This window comes from Neoarius graeffei, chromosome 28 (assembly GCF_027579695.1).
Source record: "Neoarius graeffei isolate fNeoGra1 chromosome 28, fNeoGra1.pri, whole genome shotgun sequence".
NCBI classification, from domain to species: Eukaryota; Metazoa; Chordata; class Actinopteri; order Siluriformes; family Ariidae; genus Neoarius; species Neoarius graeffei.
This window is the reverse complement of record NC_083596.1, coordinates 30,847,599-30,864,653: the sequence shown is the minus strand read 5'-3', so window position 1 is coordinate 30,864,653 and position 17,055 is coordinate 30,847,599. Positions and strand designations below refer to the sequence as shown.

At 40.7% G+C, this 17,055-nt stretch overlaps 1 protein-coding gene across 5 annotated transcripts in view; it reads left to right on the top strand.

The window, feature by feature from the left end:
- Positions 1 to 17,055, top strand: part of fer (fer (fps/fes related) tyrosine kinase) — a 408,576-nt gene that overhangs the window by 341,079 nt on the left and 50,442 nt on the right. For 4 of the 5 annotated variants that reach the window (XM_060913311.1, XM_060913312.1, XM_060913309.1 and 1 more), the window contains one exon: positions 8,432 to 8,586. In XM_060913311.1, coding sequence (XP_060769294.1) covers positions 8,432 to 8,586 — 155 coding nt within the window. Of the gene's footprint in view, positions 1 to 8,431; positions 8,587 to 12,165; positions 13,859 to 17,055 lie in introns of those variants that run through there. The other variant, XM_060913310.1, reaches the window with a different exon arrangement.

The window sequence follows — 17,055 nt, the reverse complement described above, 5'->3', positions numbered from 1 at the left end:
GATGTGATCATATTTTCTAGTTCTAGTAAGGACTCTTGCTGCTGCATTTTGAACTAACTGGAGCTTATTTATGCACTTATTGGAACATCCAGACAGTAAGGCATTACAATAATCCAACCTGGAGGTAACGAAAGCATGGACTAGTTTTTCTGCGTCATGCAATGACATTAAATTTCTTATCTTTGCAATATTTCTGAGATGAAAGAAAGCTATCCGGGTGATGTTATCAATGTGAGTTTCGAATGAAAGACTGGGGTCAATAATCACTCCAAGGTCTTTTACTGCTGCACGTGAAGAAACAGAAAGGCCATCCAGAGTCACTGTGTAATCAGAAAACTTACTTATAGCTGTATGTGGTCCTAGCACAAGTACTTCTGTCTTGTCAGAGTTAAGCAGGAGGAAATTAATAAGCATCCAGTGTCTAATGTCCTTAACACATTCCTCAATTCTATTAAGCTGGTGTCTCTCATCAGGTTTTGCAGAGACATACAACTGTGTGTCATCAGCATAACAGTGGAAACTAATACAATGTTTACGAATAATATCACCCAGAGGTAACATATATAGAGAAAAAAGCAGTGGACCCAAGACAGAACCTTGTGGAACACCAAACTTTACCTCGGTACGTCTAGAAATATCACCATTTATATCAACATACCGATAACGATCAGTTAGATAAGACCTGAGCCAGGAGAGGGCCGTTTCCTTAACTCCCACAACATTTTCTAGTCTATCCAGAAGAATGGAATGATCAATGGTATCAAATGCTGCACTAAGGTCAAGCAACACAAATAGCGAGACACAGCCCTGATCAGACGCCAACAGTAGGTCGTTTACTACTTTAACCAGTGCTGTCTCTGTGCTATGATGAGGTCTAAATCCTGACTGATACATTTCATGGATGTTATTCCTATGTAAATATGAGCATAACTGCTGTGCCACAGCTTTTTCAAGGATCTTGGAGATAAAGGGGAGGTTTGATATTGGCCAATAATTGGACATCGTATGGATATCGTATTGGATATCGTATGCTTCCATACTCTTGTAGTTCTGGAAATTCTTTAGTTCACAAAATGGTCTTGGGTGAAACACTAGATAGTTCACAAGATCGATGTATGTCACATGTGGCAACAAGCTGGGGTCAGCTTTCCATTCCTTCTCACTAACAGTGTATGGATCTACATTCCCAATGAAACGTACCTTCTCAGCATAACGCTCCCGTGCCTGCTTATCCAAACTTTCACAGTAGTGCTCCATCACTTCAGATGTCTAAATTCTTAAAAAATCCAAGCTTCTAAGCCCTCTAACGCGGAAACGAATCGGTGAATGTGTACTCTATGATGTGTACTCTATGAGTGCTCTGGAGCGAGTGACTTCCAAGATGGCCGCGCGGACCGCAGTGTTACTATTTTTAGCATCATCTCGGAGCACTCTATACATACAGCACACCTAATATTTGGGCAAAATGTCTCTTTGTAAGATTCACCTTGACCAAACATTTTTGTTTGCCATGAACAAGCTTCTGGCAGAATTCTGGTTGGATATTTCATGACTCTTTATGGTAGAATTGGTAGAGTTCTATTACATTTTTTTTTCTTGGCATAGATTCGATTTATAAGCAAGGTCCATATATTTTCAATAGGGTTGATGTCAGGACTTGTTTTAAGCTTAATGTTAGCCTGCTTTGTCCTCCACAACCAGCTGTGATGCGTTGTGTTGGGTTCTTTGTCTTGTTGTAACTCCCAAGTCGTGTTCAAGTTTCTGATGGTTTATGTTGAAGAATTCTGAGGTAGTCCTCCTTCATTATTCCATCCACTTTGTGTAATGAACTAGTTCCACTGGCAGCAAAAACACCCCAGAGCATGATGATCCTACCACCACCACCAGCTTACCAGTGTCCCACTGTACATGGTGGTCATTGTGGCCAAACAACTTAATCTTTGTCTCATCTGACCATACAGCTATTCTCCAGAAGGCTTTTTTCTTTGCCCATGTGGTCAGCTTCAACCTTTTAGTTAAGCTTGAAGGTGTCAATTTTGGAGCAGGGGGTTATTTCTTGGATAGCAGCCTCTTAGTCCATGGAGATCTGAACTGTAGACAGTGATCCATCAGCTTCCAGTTCATGGCAAGGCTGTGCCATGGTGGTTCCCAGGTTGTTCCTGACCATCGAAACCAATTTCCTTTCAGCTGAGGGTGACAGCTTGGGTTTTCTTAAAGCAAAGTGGCTTGGCAAAGTGACTACACCTCACAATAACTTGCATACAATTGTTTGAACTGATCTTGGAATTTGCAGTTGTTTAGAAATGGCTCCAAGAGACATTCCGGAGTTGTGTACATCTGCAATCCTCTTTCTCAGATCTGCACTGATCTCCTTGGACTTTCCTGTTTTACTGTGTGTTGGTCAATCCAATGAGTGCTGTAAACAAACCGTTTTTATGAAGGCACAGAGAAGCTACCAGCTGTAGTCAATCATGATCACTAACAGGAAGTTAAGAGGCCTTGGCAAGATAAGACATTTTAGAAGTTTCAGCACCTCTGATTTAATAATCTGAGTGTATGTAAATTTTTGATCCTGTGTTGATTTCAGAAAGCCCAAAGAAAATTAAAACTTGTGCGCCAAATTCTAGGGGTTTTTTTTAATTAAAGATGTATGCTATACAATCATTCTGCCACAGAAAAAGAACAGTTCAAAGAAATTACTGAAAGCCCAAATATTGCCATGACATTAATATCCAAGGTGACATTCATGTCACTGTATGCAAACTTTTGACTTTTTGCTCAGACTTTTTGGCCATACTGCAACATAACCAGAGCCATACTATAACTGTTGTATCTGATACTGGGGGATGCTAACAGACAAAACGGCAAGTAACAGTACTTTTTCAGTAACTGAAAATAGACAACTGAATTAACCTTACAAAACTTGGATGCCCCTGACACAAAGTGATGCAAACTTGGGTGCCAAGCTAGACAGCAACCAGCACAAGAGCACTTTTTAATAGTACCAACATCTGAGTGCTATGTAGCAAGCTTTCTAACATCACCTCAAGATGTAGCTAGCGACTAAACCGGTATTAAAATAGACAGACTTGGCTTATGATCAAAAGCCAGCGTATTGACAACTTTGTTAACACAGCTAAACATCAAGCAAGTGCAACATCACACAAGGCAGCTAATTTAATATTACTTACTAGTTCAACAGAAAGAGGCTCAGCTTGGCATCTGCCTTGCAGCCTTTTAATGTTCTTGACTCTTAGCAATGAGTAAAAACCAGTCCAAGATTTGCTCTTGTCCAGTCTCTTGCTCAGTCACACACGCACACTTCCTGATTTCCTCCGACAGCAGCTTCAAAATCTCTTCACCTGAACTGCCATGATTCTCCATACTGAGAATACCAATTTAGCTTCTTTTTATGGGAAGTGGTTGAGATATTTTATGTTGAAAGCTGGCTGAGGTGCTGTGCATTACAACTATAGTTCCCAACTTGGGGTCTGCGCCAGAGATCACAAGGGGTGCGCAGAACTTTGTCTGCTGAGGTTGTGAGGTTATCAAAATTATATTTGTGCATATTAAATTGAAAAAAAAAAATCCCAATAACATCCATTTGGATAATCAAAACTCTGTATAACCTAAATTAAAACATTTTTGGACAACATTTAAATGTATTAAACTATTTATTACCAACACCTCTGTGACCTCTGAACTACTGTGACCATTACTGCATAAGCAACAGTCTCGTCGGATCATCTAGCAGCTATACCTGGGTAATTCATCCCGTTCAGCTGCCTGCAGGAAAATGCCCTGGGGTGCGCGATTTTTCACTGCATGCTACATCGTCAAGCATTGGCCAGTAAAAGATTTTCGGAAGTAACACCCTGTGAACTGTTAAAGTTGTAAATTTTATCAAAGCTTGCCCTTCTAACAAAAGACTTTTTGCCCAGCTGTGCGAGGATGAAGCACATCAAACACTACTGCTACACACGGAGATATACAGTGGTTGTCGCATGGACAAGCGCTTATGCGTTTTATGGAACTGCAAGAAAAAATAAGGGTAAATCCACCTCAAATCACCAGAATTCAGAAAATATTCTGGACTTGTTTCATACTTTCACAAACTAATGCTATTATTCCCAGTAAACACCACACAAAATTTCAGCCTTATATCTTTATTAGTGTTTGGGATATTGGGGCTTTAAAAATGGGGCGTGACATTGATTTCACTGTAAAAACGAGTGGTACAGAAAAAGATGCTAAGTTCAATAAGTCATTACTTTTGAACTATTCATGCTAGATGCATGAAATTTTCAGTTGTTGTTCTTAGGTACTAGATGTCTTTAACAACTATAAAAGAAGATCCACAGTTGCATATTTGTCAGTTTATAGCTTGCTGAAAACTCAAATAAATAAAATTAAATTTTGTGCTTTGGAGCAGTTTTGGTGCTCTGTATTTCCACACTGAAGCACATCAGATTTTTTTCAAATTTTGATATTTATTTCTCATGTTATAGTACTATTTTGGTGACTAAGCATTTTTCTAAAAGAAATAAACATTTTCTGATTTATGAGGCATTAAAAATGAAAAAAAAAATCATTTCATGCCTATATTTCAAATGCATATTGCTCATGTATGACAAGGTCTACCATAAAAATAATTTTATCACTGGAAAAAGCATGTCTTCATTAATATATTCACAAAATATGAAGTTGGTATCTTGAACCAAACTATATTAAGGTATCAAATACGCCATGTTTCACCACAAACAGAAATGTAAACTACAGTGCCACTGTACTTAAAATACAATCACAAAATTGGATCAGAGAACTAATATTTGTATTTTATGTCTAAATAGTCAGCTTATCTTTATTCTGCAAGTTTTACCATACCCAATTCTACAATTTAAACAAACTATAGTGTCAGTAAAAGCAAAACTTAAAGCAAATACTGTCTACTTGAAGAGTTTGAACAATGTATTGATTTTGCTTTTCAGCATCAGATGGAAGTTTATATTGTCTGACAGTTGATGTAAGTGGAGCATCAGTAATCTTCAGGATATGTACAAGAGGGACCCAACAGATATCCTCCCTCTTGGGCCAACTGTAATTCTTAGAGGGACCATGAGGATGCATGAATATTACTTGCACATCTTGTTCCTCGTCCGATGTTGCCCGTACATTACCTATCCACCATTGTTGGTCATACAAACACACAACATATTTACCAGGAACTGTATCTGCAAGAGCGACAATTTCTAGGTTTTATGTATTGGAGCATATATCATATGCCTTGAAACAGCATTTTCGTCTGTAGCAAAACATGGCGTATTCTCATCTCATTATCTCTAGCCGCTTTATCCTTCTACAGGGTCGCAGACAAGCTGGAGCCTATCTCAGCTGACTACGGGCGAAAGGCGGGGTACACCCTGGACAAGTCGCCAGGTCATCACAGGGCTGACACATAGACACAGACAACCATTCACACTCACATTCACACCTACGGTCAATTTAGAGTCACCAGTTAACCTAACCTGCATGTCTTTGGACTGTGGGGGAAACCCACGCGGACACGGGGAGAACATGCAAACTCCACACAGAAAGGCCCTCGCCGGCCCCGGGGCTCGAACCCAGGACCTTCTTGCTGTGAGGCGACAGCGCTAACCACTACACCACCGTGCATGGCGTATTTGATACCTTAATAAATATAGTTTGGTTCAAGATACCAGTTTCGTATTTTGTGAATATATCAATGAAGACGTGCTCTTTCCAGTGGTAAAATTCTTTTTATGGTAGATCTTGTCATACATGAGCAATATGCATTTGAAATATAGGCATGAAAATGATTTTTTTTCCATTTTTAATGCCTCATAAATCAGAACTTTATTTCTTTTAGAAAAATACTTAGTCACCAAAATAGTATTACAAAATGAGAAATAAATACCAAAATCTGAAAGCTCTGATATGGTCCAAGGTGGAAATACAGAGTGCCAAAACTGCTCCAAAGCATAAACGGATTTATTTATTTATTTATTTATTTATTTACAGTTTTCAGCTATAAACTGAAAAATATGCAACTGTGGATCTTCTTTTATAGAACTTGGACATCTAGTACCTAAGAACAACTCCTGAAAATTTCATGCTTCTAGCATGAATAGTTAAAAATTAATGACTTATTGAACTTAGCATCTTTTTCTGTACCACTCGTTTTTACAGTACAATCAGTGTCTCGCCCCATTTTTAAAGCCCCAATATTTCAAAAACTAATAAAGATATAAAGCTGAAAATGCGTACGGTGTTTACTGGGAATAATAACATTTTAGTTTGTGAAAGTATGAAACAAATCGGAAATGGTCAGTCGGAAGGCCTCTGGTGATTTCATATGGACTGACCCATAAAGGAATTCTTGCAAGATCACAATCAACCACTGTGAACAGCTGACTGATGCGTTTTGGATCAAAGCGGCATACCTGGTGGACACATTCATGCTCTAATAGGAACAATGCAGGGACCTGAATCAAACGTCATGTAGTGCAAGGATGTTCTGGATGCTTTTGTGTGCAAACTGGAGTACAGAGTTTGCAAAAATGCCAGAATGGGAGTTACAGCATTTTCCAGTGCTGCTGAAGTAGTCTGATGGCACTGTGCATGCATCTTTATGCACGGAGTTTACTCGGCTCATGGACCCGCTCCTTGAGGAGATTGAGATTTAGCTCTCAGGAAAAAAGACAGTTAAATGTCCTTGCAGTTATTTCTGTTTCTATTTTATACACCTGGTGACAAACAGAAGGAAAGAAAACTGTATAGATGCTGATATCTCATTATCTCTAGCCGCTTTATCCTTCTACAGGGTCGCAGGCAAGCTGGAGCCTATCCCAGCTGACTACGGGCGAAAGGCGGGGTACACCCTGGACAAGTCGCCAGGTCATCACAGGGCTGACACATAGACACAGACAACCATTCACACTCACATTCACACCTACGGTCAATTTAGAGTCACCAGTTAACCTAACCTGCATGTCTTTGGACTGTGGGGGAAACCGGAGCACCCGGAGGAAACCCACGCGGACACGGAGAACATGCAAACTCCACACAGAAAGGCCCTCGCCGGCCCCGGGGCTCGAACCCAGGACCTTCTTGCTGTGAGGCGACAGTGCTAACCACTACACCACCGTGCCGCCAGATGCTGATATATGACAATGAATTACTAGCTTTCTTTTGTAATGAGGTAGACCTGTTCTGTTTGGTTGTTAAAGGAAAAAAGTTAAGCTCGTGTGAAGTTTAAATGTTAAACTCTCTTGAAAAGAGAGAAATATTTTCATGTCCTTGCAGGGCTTTTTTTGTGTGTGATACACCTGATGACAAAAAAAGAGGAAAGAAAAACATTTATCCATATACACTGTAAAACAGAGAATAGGAACAAAAACATACAACTGCTGTTTAATTACAAAATTTTATTTGCAAAAATAATCACTTTATTCTTTTGGTGCATGTGTGTGGGCAGGGGTTGGGGGGCCTGGCTTGTCTTGGACACAAGCAAGGGGGGGCTTCAAGAAAAAAAGGTTGGGAACCACTGCATTACACAGTTCTCATGGTGCCATAAAGTGTTACGCAGTTCTCACAAGATGTCTCAGGCATGCCCCACCAGAGTTATATTGTGCTATGGCTGCTGAATCAGGTGTGGGCTTTATGGTAGACAAGCCATTCTCCCTATTACAAGTCAATGTACCATCAGAATGATTTTGAAGCTGATGTTTTAAGGTATAACATTTATTATGTTGCTTTAAATTAGGACATCATAAAAATCACAAAATTAAATTATATATGTAGCCAGCTAGATATATTTTTTCCCTTTAGTTGCACTCAGAAGATCACTTTTCACTACATGCTGTAAAATGCTGCATAATGCACATGCTTTATGGCATGAATTTTGAAATGATAAAGCATTAGTCTTCCCCTGTTTCTCCCACTGACCACAATCAAAAGACTGCAAACCTAACTATTGCACACACATGAGGCCAGCAGCATAACACTTGCAACCTACTCTGCAATTTCCATCAAATGTGAAGTGATGTAGCATGCTACAGCCAACTAAACAATAATGAAATTCATCCATCCATTATCCGTAGCTGCATATCCTGTGCAGTGTCACGGGCAAGCTGGAACCTATCCCAGCTGACTATGGGCGAGAGGCGGGGTACACCCTGGACAAGTTGCCAGATCATCGCAGGGCTGACATAATGAAATTCATTGCCAACTATTTTTATTTTTAATTGTCATTTGGTTGTTGCATCCCTACAGTGTAGTAAACTGCATTGGGGCCTGGATATGCTGACACTTGTAATGTCTGTATTTGTGGTGGGATAGCAAGAAAAAAATAACATAATTATCAAAATAATCATATCAAAAATCTCATCATCTCTTGATGTGTCTTTTACAGGGATCTAGCTGCACGGAACTGTCTGGTGGGGGAGAACAACCTTTTGAAAATCAGTGACTTTGGCATGTCACGTCAGGAAGATGATGGGATTTATTCATCTTCTGGCTTCAAGCAAATTCCTATCAAGTGGACTGCACCAGAGGCACTAAATTATGGTAAAGATCTTTGTCTTGATTTCCTAATTTCTCCCAAGCCGCTGTCTGCAGGGGCATGGGAAGGCATTTTATACTAGAGGTGCTGGGATTTTAAGCAGCATCCATGTGGTGTGCACTATGATCTGAATGACAGTCAAATATTTTTTCTTTTAACAGAATATGTGTGCTATTACAATGATTATTCCATAGTGCAGTTGAATTCTTGAATCAGAATATGTTCATTAATTTTCTATAACAGCAAAGCTATGACAGTAGTACAAATGTTACAAATTATGTTTTTAATATTAATATGCATGTTCTAATATTTTCATTTGTATGGTAATGAAACGGAGACAGTTCATACAGTCTAAAAATGTGCTATTTAACAAAGAAAACTGTTTAATTGTTCATATAGTGAAGTTTTCTGTTAGATGTTTATTTAAAATTTATGGAAGGAGTCTCAAGTGTCAGCACCTTGCCCATTTCACGAAGTTTAACTGCTGTTGTCAGGGGTTAGTTTCTGTTATTGGTTACATTATAGAAGCTATACAGTTGTACCCTCACCAGCTTCTCTTGAAGTTACCGAGATGAAAAAATACAGCTTGTCATGTTACCAAGAAATTCAGCAGCACTGGAAGCACACCTGTATTAACTGGTCATATTTGGAAGACACACAAAAAGGGTTTTAGATTGTTACTGTTAAATACTAAACATAAGGGCAGTGGCAGCTGGTAGCCTTTCAAACAGGGGAGGCTGGTCGGTTACGATATTTCCAGATTTTAAAAGAAAAAACACATCAATTTTGCCCATACTCTTGCCTCTGATCTGGCTGATTGTTGGCAGGGTCACAAACTGTGAAATAACAGGTTCTTTTGGCCCATTAGCCTACTGTCCAATATGATAGTGGTGTTGGGGGGTATACCGTATTTATCCTAATAAACGCGCCCGGGCGCGATGCAAAACATGAAGGGGGAGCGTCAATTTCGACCCTTAAATGACAAAAATCGAACATGACAAAATCATCGGAATTTAAAACATTTATTTTGAAACACATGAAAATACAGTTATATGTCCAAAAAGTCAATTAAACAATGTCCAGCTCGCTTATAAGGATAACATTGGTAAGTAATCTATTTGTAGTGACGTCACAATTCAAATTCTAACAGAAAACGAGAGCGCCCGAAAGGGAAAGCTGAGCCGAGCCGCCTCACGGCTGTAATGCAAATTGCTTTCCTCCTCAGTATACAAGTGCGCTTCCATGTCAGGGAAAAAGAAACTACCACTGCTGCCTATGTAGTGCCCTATTTATACAAATAGGAGTCATTCAGGATTCAGCCATATTTTTGCTCCGTGTCATGGCTGAATCCTGAATGACTCCTATTTGTATAAATAGGGCACTACATAGGCAGCAGTGGTAGTTTCTTTTTCCCTGACATGGAAGCGCACTTGTATACTGAGGAGGAAAGCAATTTGCATTACAGCCATGAGGCGGCTCGGCTCAGCTTTCCCTTTCGGGCGCTCTCGTTTTCTGTTAGAATTTGGTAAAGAAAAAAAATAATAATAAATATAATACCCCAATGGAAAAAACGTTTAAACAGTCTAACACATCAAACACTCAACAAAACAACTTTTGTGGGATAATTTGGTTGATATTCTAGCAAGAACACAATAACAGAAAGGTACAAGCATCTATTCCACTGCTTTTAAATTAAGAAAACACGCAGAAAATGTTCAGTCACTCAAATAAACGAAATTTCTGGAACTAAGATCGCAAACTTGACAACACTATATTTACACTTTATTTACAATGAAAATATATACAAACTAAAAAAGCTGGTAGAAACCATATGTAATGAATGAAATCGAAATGTAAGCTGATCTCTTACAATACACCACACCACTTGCGAATCCGCATGGGACTGAACTGAAATTCACCGCTGCCTGTCTATATTTGAAACGAGCTGCCAATCAAAGAAAATGTCCTGCCGCTTTCACCAATCACCAGTCTCCTCGCAGAAAGCTTTGCCATGTCCCTCTCATTGCCTCCCACTGTGAGACTGTGAGTCTGTGGGCGGGCGTTTTCCCAGTATTTGTCCAATAATCGTCTTGCATTTTGATATTGAAAAGCGCATAGCTCCCAAATGCCATTGAAGTCCACTGAGGCTGGGCTGCATCGTGTTGTCACGAGGGGGAAAAACTCACGCACACATTAGGCGAACTGGGGAAAGTTATAACGGAATGATTTCGCACTGTAGTTGGGTTGAGCACATATATTTCTATGATTCTGGATCTGAAATAGCAATGTTATAAGGTCGGCTATAACATAAGCCTAGCGCAATTCATCCTACACGATGTTTGTCATTTTTAGAGGAGGCTGAGCCTCCCTCGTTGTCTTGGAGCAATCGCCCGTGCATAAGGGTAATGGTGATCACCTCGACACTTTTGCACCCACATGCTGAGACTTTCCAGAAAAAGTTCATAGTTTTATATGATGTGCAAAAGATGCGTTTGGAAACCTTGAAGATGGCTTTGGACTGCAATTAATAAAAACGGTTTTGCTATAATGGCTTAGGTCTACAGTTGTCATGATGATTTTTAGGACTGCAGTTGCCACGAACAGTCTCTCATTCAAGTATTCAACAATACTTGAACAGACTTCAGTTTTAACAGTTTTAACAAAACAGACTTCATGTTAAAACTGTGTGAATTTCCTGGTTACACAATTACACTTTTTGACCATATAGCACATAGTTATAAAAGTAAGTTATTTATAACCATGCTATTCGGTGTTCCATTTTGAGTTGGTTCCTCTCAAGGTTTCTTCCTCATGTCATCTCAGAGAATTTTTCCTTACCACCAGAAAAAATTGGCTTGCTCGGGCTTGCTCATTAGGGATGAATTTATAAATTCATATATGCAAAATGTATTTCCAGAATGTGTATATTTCTTTGTGATAATGTCCATCATTCAAAGCACTATAAAAATAAAATGTAATTGAATTGAATGATGCAGTATTGGCAATGAATAATATGGTCATGCCATCTTTCTCTCTTCTTTTTTCTGTACATACTTTACCACGGGCGGCACGGTGGTGTAGTGGTTAGCGCTGTCGCCTCACAGCAAGAAGGTCCGGGTTCGAGCCCCGGGGCCGGCGAGGGCCTTTCTGTGTGGAGTTTGCATGTTCTCCCCGTGTCCGCGTGGGTTTCCTCCGGGTGCTCCGGTTTCCCCCACAGTCCAAAGACATGCAGGTTAGGTTAACTGGTGACTCTAAATTGACCGTAGGTGTGAATGTGAGTGTGAATGGTTGTCTATGTCTATGCGTCAGCCCTGTGATGACCTGGCGACTTGTCCAGGGTGTACCCCGCCTTTCGCCCATAGTCAGCTGGGATAGGCTCCAGCTTGCCTGCGACCCTGTAGAAGGATAAAGCGGCTAGAGATAATGAGATGAGATGAGATACTTTACCACACATCTACCATATGGAGCTGTCACCTTAGTATCATGTACTCCAGTTGACACGACAGGCATCCTGTCCCTCCAAAGTGCAGGATAACTTTTATCTCCTCTAATCTTCTCTGCCTTAATAAGTGTATATTTTACAGCTGTGTCCAGGATATTCTTCCAGGCTGAAAATGACCCAGAAGCATTTGGACCCTCACGGTCAGACTATGTAACAGTTTATTCCCCCAAGCTGTCAGACTCCTCACTACCCAGAGACTGCACTCACTCACACACACAAACACGTGTGCGCACGCACACACTCAACTGAATACATTTCCACTCCCTTTGCGTTTTTTGCACATTCCTTTCTTAAATTGTTGCTAAAACACCGTGAACAAAATATTGCATTAACTGCCTGCGTTTTTGCTGTGAGCTAGTATGTTATGTTTTCATTTATAGCATTTATTTATCATTTGCACAACTGCACTTTATGGATTCCTGTCTAAGTGTATGTAGTCTTATTTAGCTCTGTGTAGCCTCATGCAGTTCTATATTGTTTTGTGCAGCACCATGGTCCTGGAGAAACATTGTTTCATGTCACTGTGACTGTACCAGCTGTATATGTTGATATGACAATAAAGCTGCTTGATTTCACTTGACTTGAGAACTCACCATGCCACAGTGTTTTTATGAAGAGCTTTAAAAGGGAATTTGGACAGACAGCTTACATGCACCCATGCACTTCATTCTGTCACCAACCCCCAGCTGTCTCAGGGTTCAGGGTCTCATCAGTATTGGACCCCAACAAAATTGTTTCTTGGACCCAAGCTTGTTCTGTCTTAGAAGAAGGATGTTCATAATTAAGAGTTGAACTGGTTCTTTTTTTTGTACATCCTTAGAATTGGTTTGTATGGGTAGAGTGGATTAACCATTATTTTCATGTCCCCAGAACACAGATGTATTTTAAGGGTGGCCTTCCAATGGCAGCTCTTCCACTTAAAAGTTTTACTCTTAGAGAGAAGTCAAACACCACAGGCGTTTTCAAGATATCTGCAAGTGGCTTTGTTTCCCATGATGGCCAGCATTATTATACTGCAATCAACTGGCTGCTATATACCACCAAGGAGCAGGTTAATCGGTCTTCCCTCCTTGCACACATCACAGTGCTTGGCCTCAGAGTGAACTCAGAAAGGAGCTCCTTAAGCCTTACTCACAGCCTGCCGTACGTGTTGCTACGGGTGGTCTACGGTAAAAAATTGGCAAAACCGTGCTTGAGACTTGTGCGACACTTGTGTGTGTTCAGCGCCATAGAAGGTCGCAGACTGCCCGTGGAGACTTTTGGTCCTGCACATGCAAATTCTACTGGTCTTGCGACAAATCAAGAACGCATACACTACGTACGGGATCTGTACTCCTTTTGTACACCTGAACCAAGTCAGTAGCAGGGGCTTTTTGCGATGACGGTAAGACGCATGAGTGACGCATGGTCATTGTATGAGTGACATGCCTCAGAAATACTACACAAGTATTCCACACTTGCTATTTGTGCAGCCCCCAAGACAGAAGTACATCTCACTTTCTACCCCTATGTGTAGTATGCACGCAGTGCACGCGACCTGCACGCAACACAAGGGGCAAGACTCTGGGTATATATATTGGGGAGGAAACCAAGGAACCGATCATGTAGCATTATAGAAAGGAAGACCACCTCATTTGCTGTTTTTGAGTATATGTTAATTTACCATGCAAACCTCAAATAATAAAACATGAGTATAAGGGAATAACGCATTTTATTACACTGTAAAAAATCCCAACTAAATAGCCCAACAGTTTGAGCACTGAAAAACACTTTGACTCCAAGCTGCTGTCCTGCTCCTACTCCTGCTGAGTGGTGGGATGGGGTGTCGGGATGTCCTTGTCCTCATCACTGAGCATGGCACAATGGCCTGACAGCGATGATGGGATTGCAACATCCTCACTTCTGGGCATTGTTAGCTGAAACATACATGAAAATAAGCATATATAATATTAATTACGTAAGCATATAGATACTGAAATGAATGTTTAAAACGTATTTTACCTGTGAAAATCCCTCTGGCGGGGTGCTGTGCCTTCTGCTGGCTTGAAGGCATGCTTCTCCCTGTCCGTGCAGGGCTTACTGGTGCTGCTACCATCATCATCAAATTCCTCCTCCTCCCCTTCTGCTGTTTCAGGCTGGGTTACTTCACTTTTGCTCGCTTCTTCTTGGGTCCCATTTTCTAAACTTTAAACTGAAATTGTTTTTTTAATTTTCCCACAAAATATCCAATGTTCTTCAGTCAAAAGACAGATGCAGAATGCTGCAGACATGCTGGTTTTATACCCACTCCTGGCTTGCATCATACGCAAGTTGTAATGTGCTAATCATATACATCACACGCTTCACAAGTGCGGCCCGTACTCGGAGCGCAGGAAACTGGTAAAATGCAAGTCTCACGCACTCCACACTCACTGAACACGCACTGATCACTTTCCATGGGCTAACGGCGCAATTTTTCCCATGCCTCGAGGAAGTCAGGTGTGCAACCTGTACTTGACAAGTACTTTGCCCATACTCCTCCCCAAAACTTTCCCCCGGGTTCACTGCGACCCTGCGGCACGGCTGCAAGCTACCAAACCCTGCAACCTGTGCATGTCCAAAACACTTACGACGGGTTGTGAGTGAGGCTTTAACACCAAATGGGTCTAAACAATTCATTGGCTAGATTCACTAGAATGCTAACCATCGTGTAACCCCAGTGTGTAGCAGACACTATGTTTGCCAGTCAGATTCAGTCATACTTCCTTGTGTGCTATCAGCTTCTGCTGAGGATGTGGGAGCGACAAGCATTTCAGAACTGAATTTTCAACCTATACATTGACTGCAAGGGCCACAAATGGAAATGTCATTGTCTCTGTTAAAGAGGCACAGGCTTGCTGGAAACACAAGTCTGTTTAAACAAAAAGGTCTGCTTGGGAGGGGTGCCCCACAGGAAAAAGATAGTCACCACAAACTCTTGCAGGCTATGAAGCAGTATGATGCCGCATGGGCATAGATGTTTGCTCCATAGTGCAAGATCAGAATACATCAACCAGAATTGAAGTTGGTCCACTGAGCCCCCTTCTTGCCAGTTCTTGGACATTGGCATGTTTTGGCACCCTCAGAAAATTATGATGATTAGGGCTGATTTTTACATCTGCAACTGTCTTTCTTTGAGCCCATCAGGGCATCGTGTGTATACTTCCACGGGGTGAATTCTTCACACTTGCATGTAATATGAGCATGTCCATTATGTGGTGGTATTGTGTGAACAACACCAGAATTTGCCCAGAAGTCAGTGAGAAAGTCTTGGAAGCCAAAAAAACAGAGGCCACTTCCATGTTCTACAGGAGTAAGAAATATTCAAATTCAGAACACTTTATTTGTCCCCTAGGGGCAATTTAAAGGCATAGCAGAGAAGTACATAAGTAAATAGAATATAACACAGTCATCACTTTTTTTTTTTGAAAACTGCTGGAGAAAAAAAGAAACCTTGCATGATCAATTATAAACCAATTTTCACTGAAAGCATTTCTGAAGTGTTTTCATTCATCTGTATTCAGCAGCATGAAGTGGCTCACATATTGAAGCACTTCAGTTTAATGAATGGGCATAATATTTAATGAATGGTAATTTGAATAATATGCAAAAGCTACTTTTGCAAACTAATGTGTCAAACTACTCAGCAAAGTATGAACCTCAATGGTCAAAAACAATGTTTAGGTATATTAGCACAATATGGCTGCATATCAATCAGATCTAATGAGATGGAGCCTAATTTATTCAAACAGCTGTATTTATTTTATTTCTCTAGTCATTTACTTGTTTGCAAGTATTCAGCTTCTTCCCTCCTATCTGTTGTGTTTATATCGTTGGTGATGAATTAAGCCAATCCTCGCGTTGGAACATACGGCTGCATACATGGCACTGTAAAGTTGTCAGTGGTCATGGTTGGGTTTGCTGGAGCTTCTGTTTCTCTCATTCTCCGTCTCTCTCTTCAAATGGGTCAGCACCACTCAAAATGGTGTGTCACCAGTGCTTGCAGTCAGCTGCTTGAACTTCCCAGGTTTCCTGACTACTGTTGGTCTTTTTCAATGTTTGTTTGAGCTGGTCTTTGTAGTGCCATATGGGGTGGCATACAGTTAGAAGAACTGCACTACACTATATGGCACTACAAAGACCAGTGCTGAGTTTACTGGCAAGGGAGTCTAGAGTCATTCATTCAGCACATGTGCCCAATCCATCTGAGTTAGTGCTTAATGATGGTTGCTTCTGTGCTGGTGACTTGGGCCCTTTCGAGGACAGCACTGTTGGAGGCATTGTCCTCCCATTTAATTTGCATTATTGCCTGGAGCTTTTGCTGATGGAAGTGTTCCAGTTTCTTTCCATCACTTTGATATAATGTCCAAGTTTCGGACCCCGGCGATTAGAAATAACAACTGCTTTTTTGTCAGCATTCTTATGTTTTTGTTGTTGAAGACTCATATTTTTCTAATCTTGCATATGTGATGTGGGCTTGGCATATTCAATTTTCCACATCCTTTGAAGAGTAGCATTGACTGGTTAGGATACTCCCAAGATAGGGGAACTGTTCTACAGATTCTAAAGAGGTGTCATTGATGGTAATGACAAAGTTTGGGAGTACAGTCTTGGCTGCTGGTTGTGTGAGCACTTTGGTCTTGCCTGTGTTGATGGTGAGGCTGAAGCGAGTATATGCGTTCTTGAAGTTGTCAATTTGTGTGTCTTCAGGTGTTTGAGTTGGTGTTGCATTGTCATCAGTGTACTGGATCTCTGTGATACGGGTGGTATTCATGCACCTCTTTGAGTGGAATCTGGACAGATTGAAAAGTCCACCATCATAATGGTATTTGATCTCCACTCTGGTGGAATTTTGTGTAATATGGCTGTGAGATACACTGAGAAGAGTGTTGGGGCAAGTACATATCCTTGCTTTAGACCATTGCTGATTTGGGAATTCCTCAGACAGGTTGTT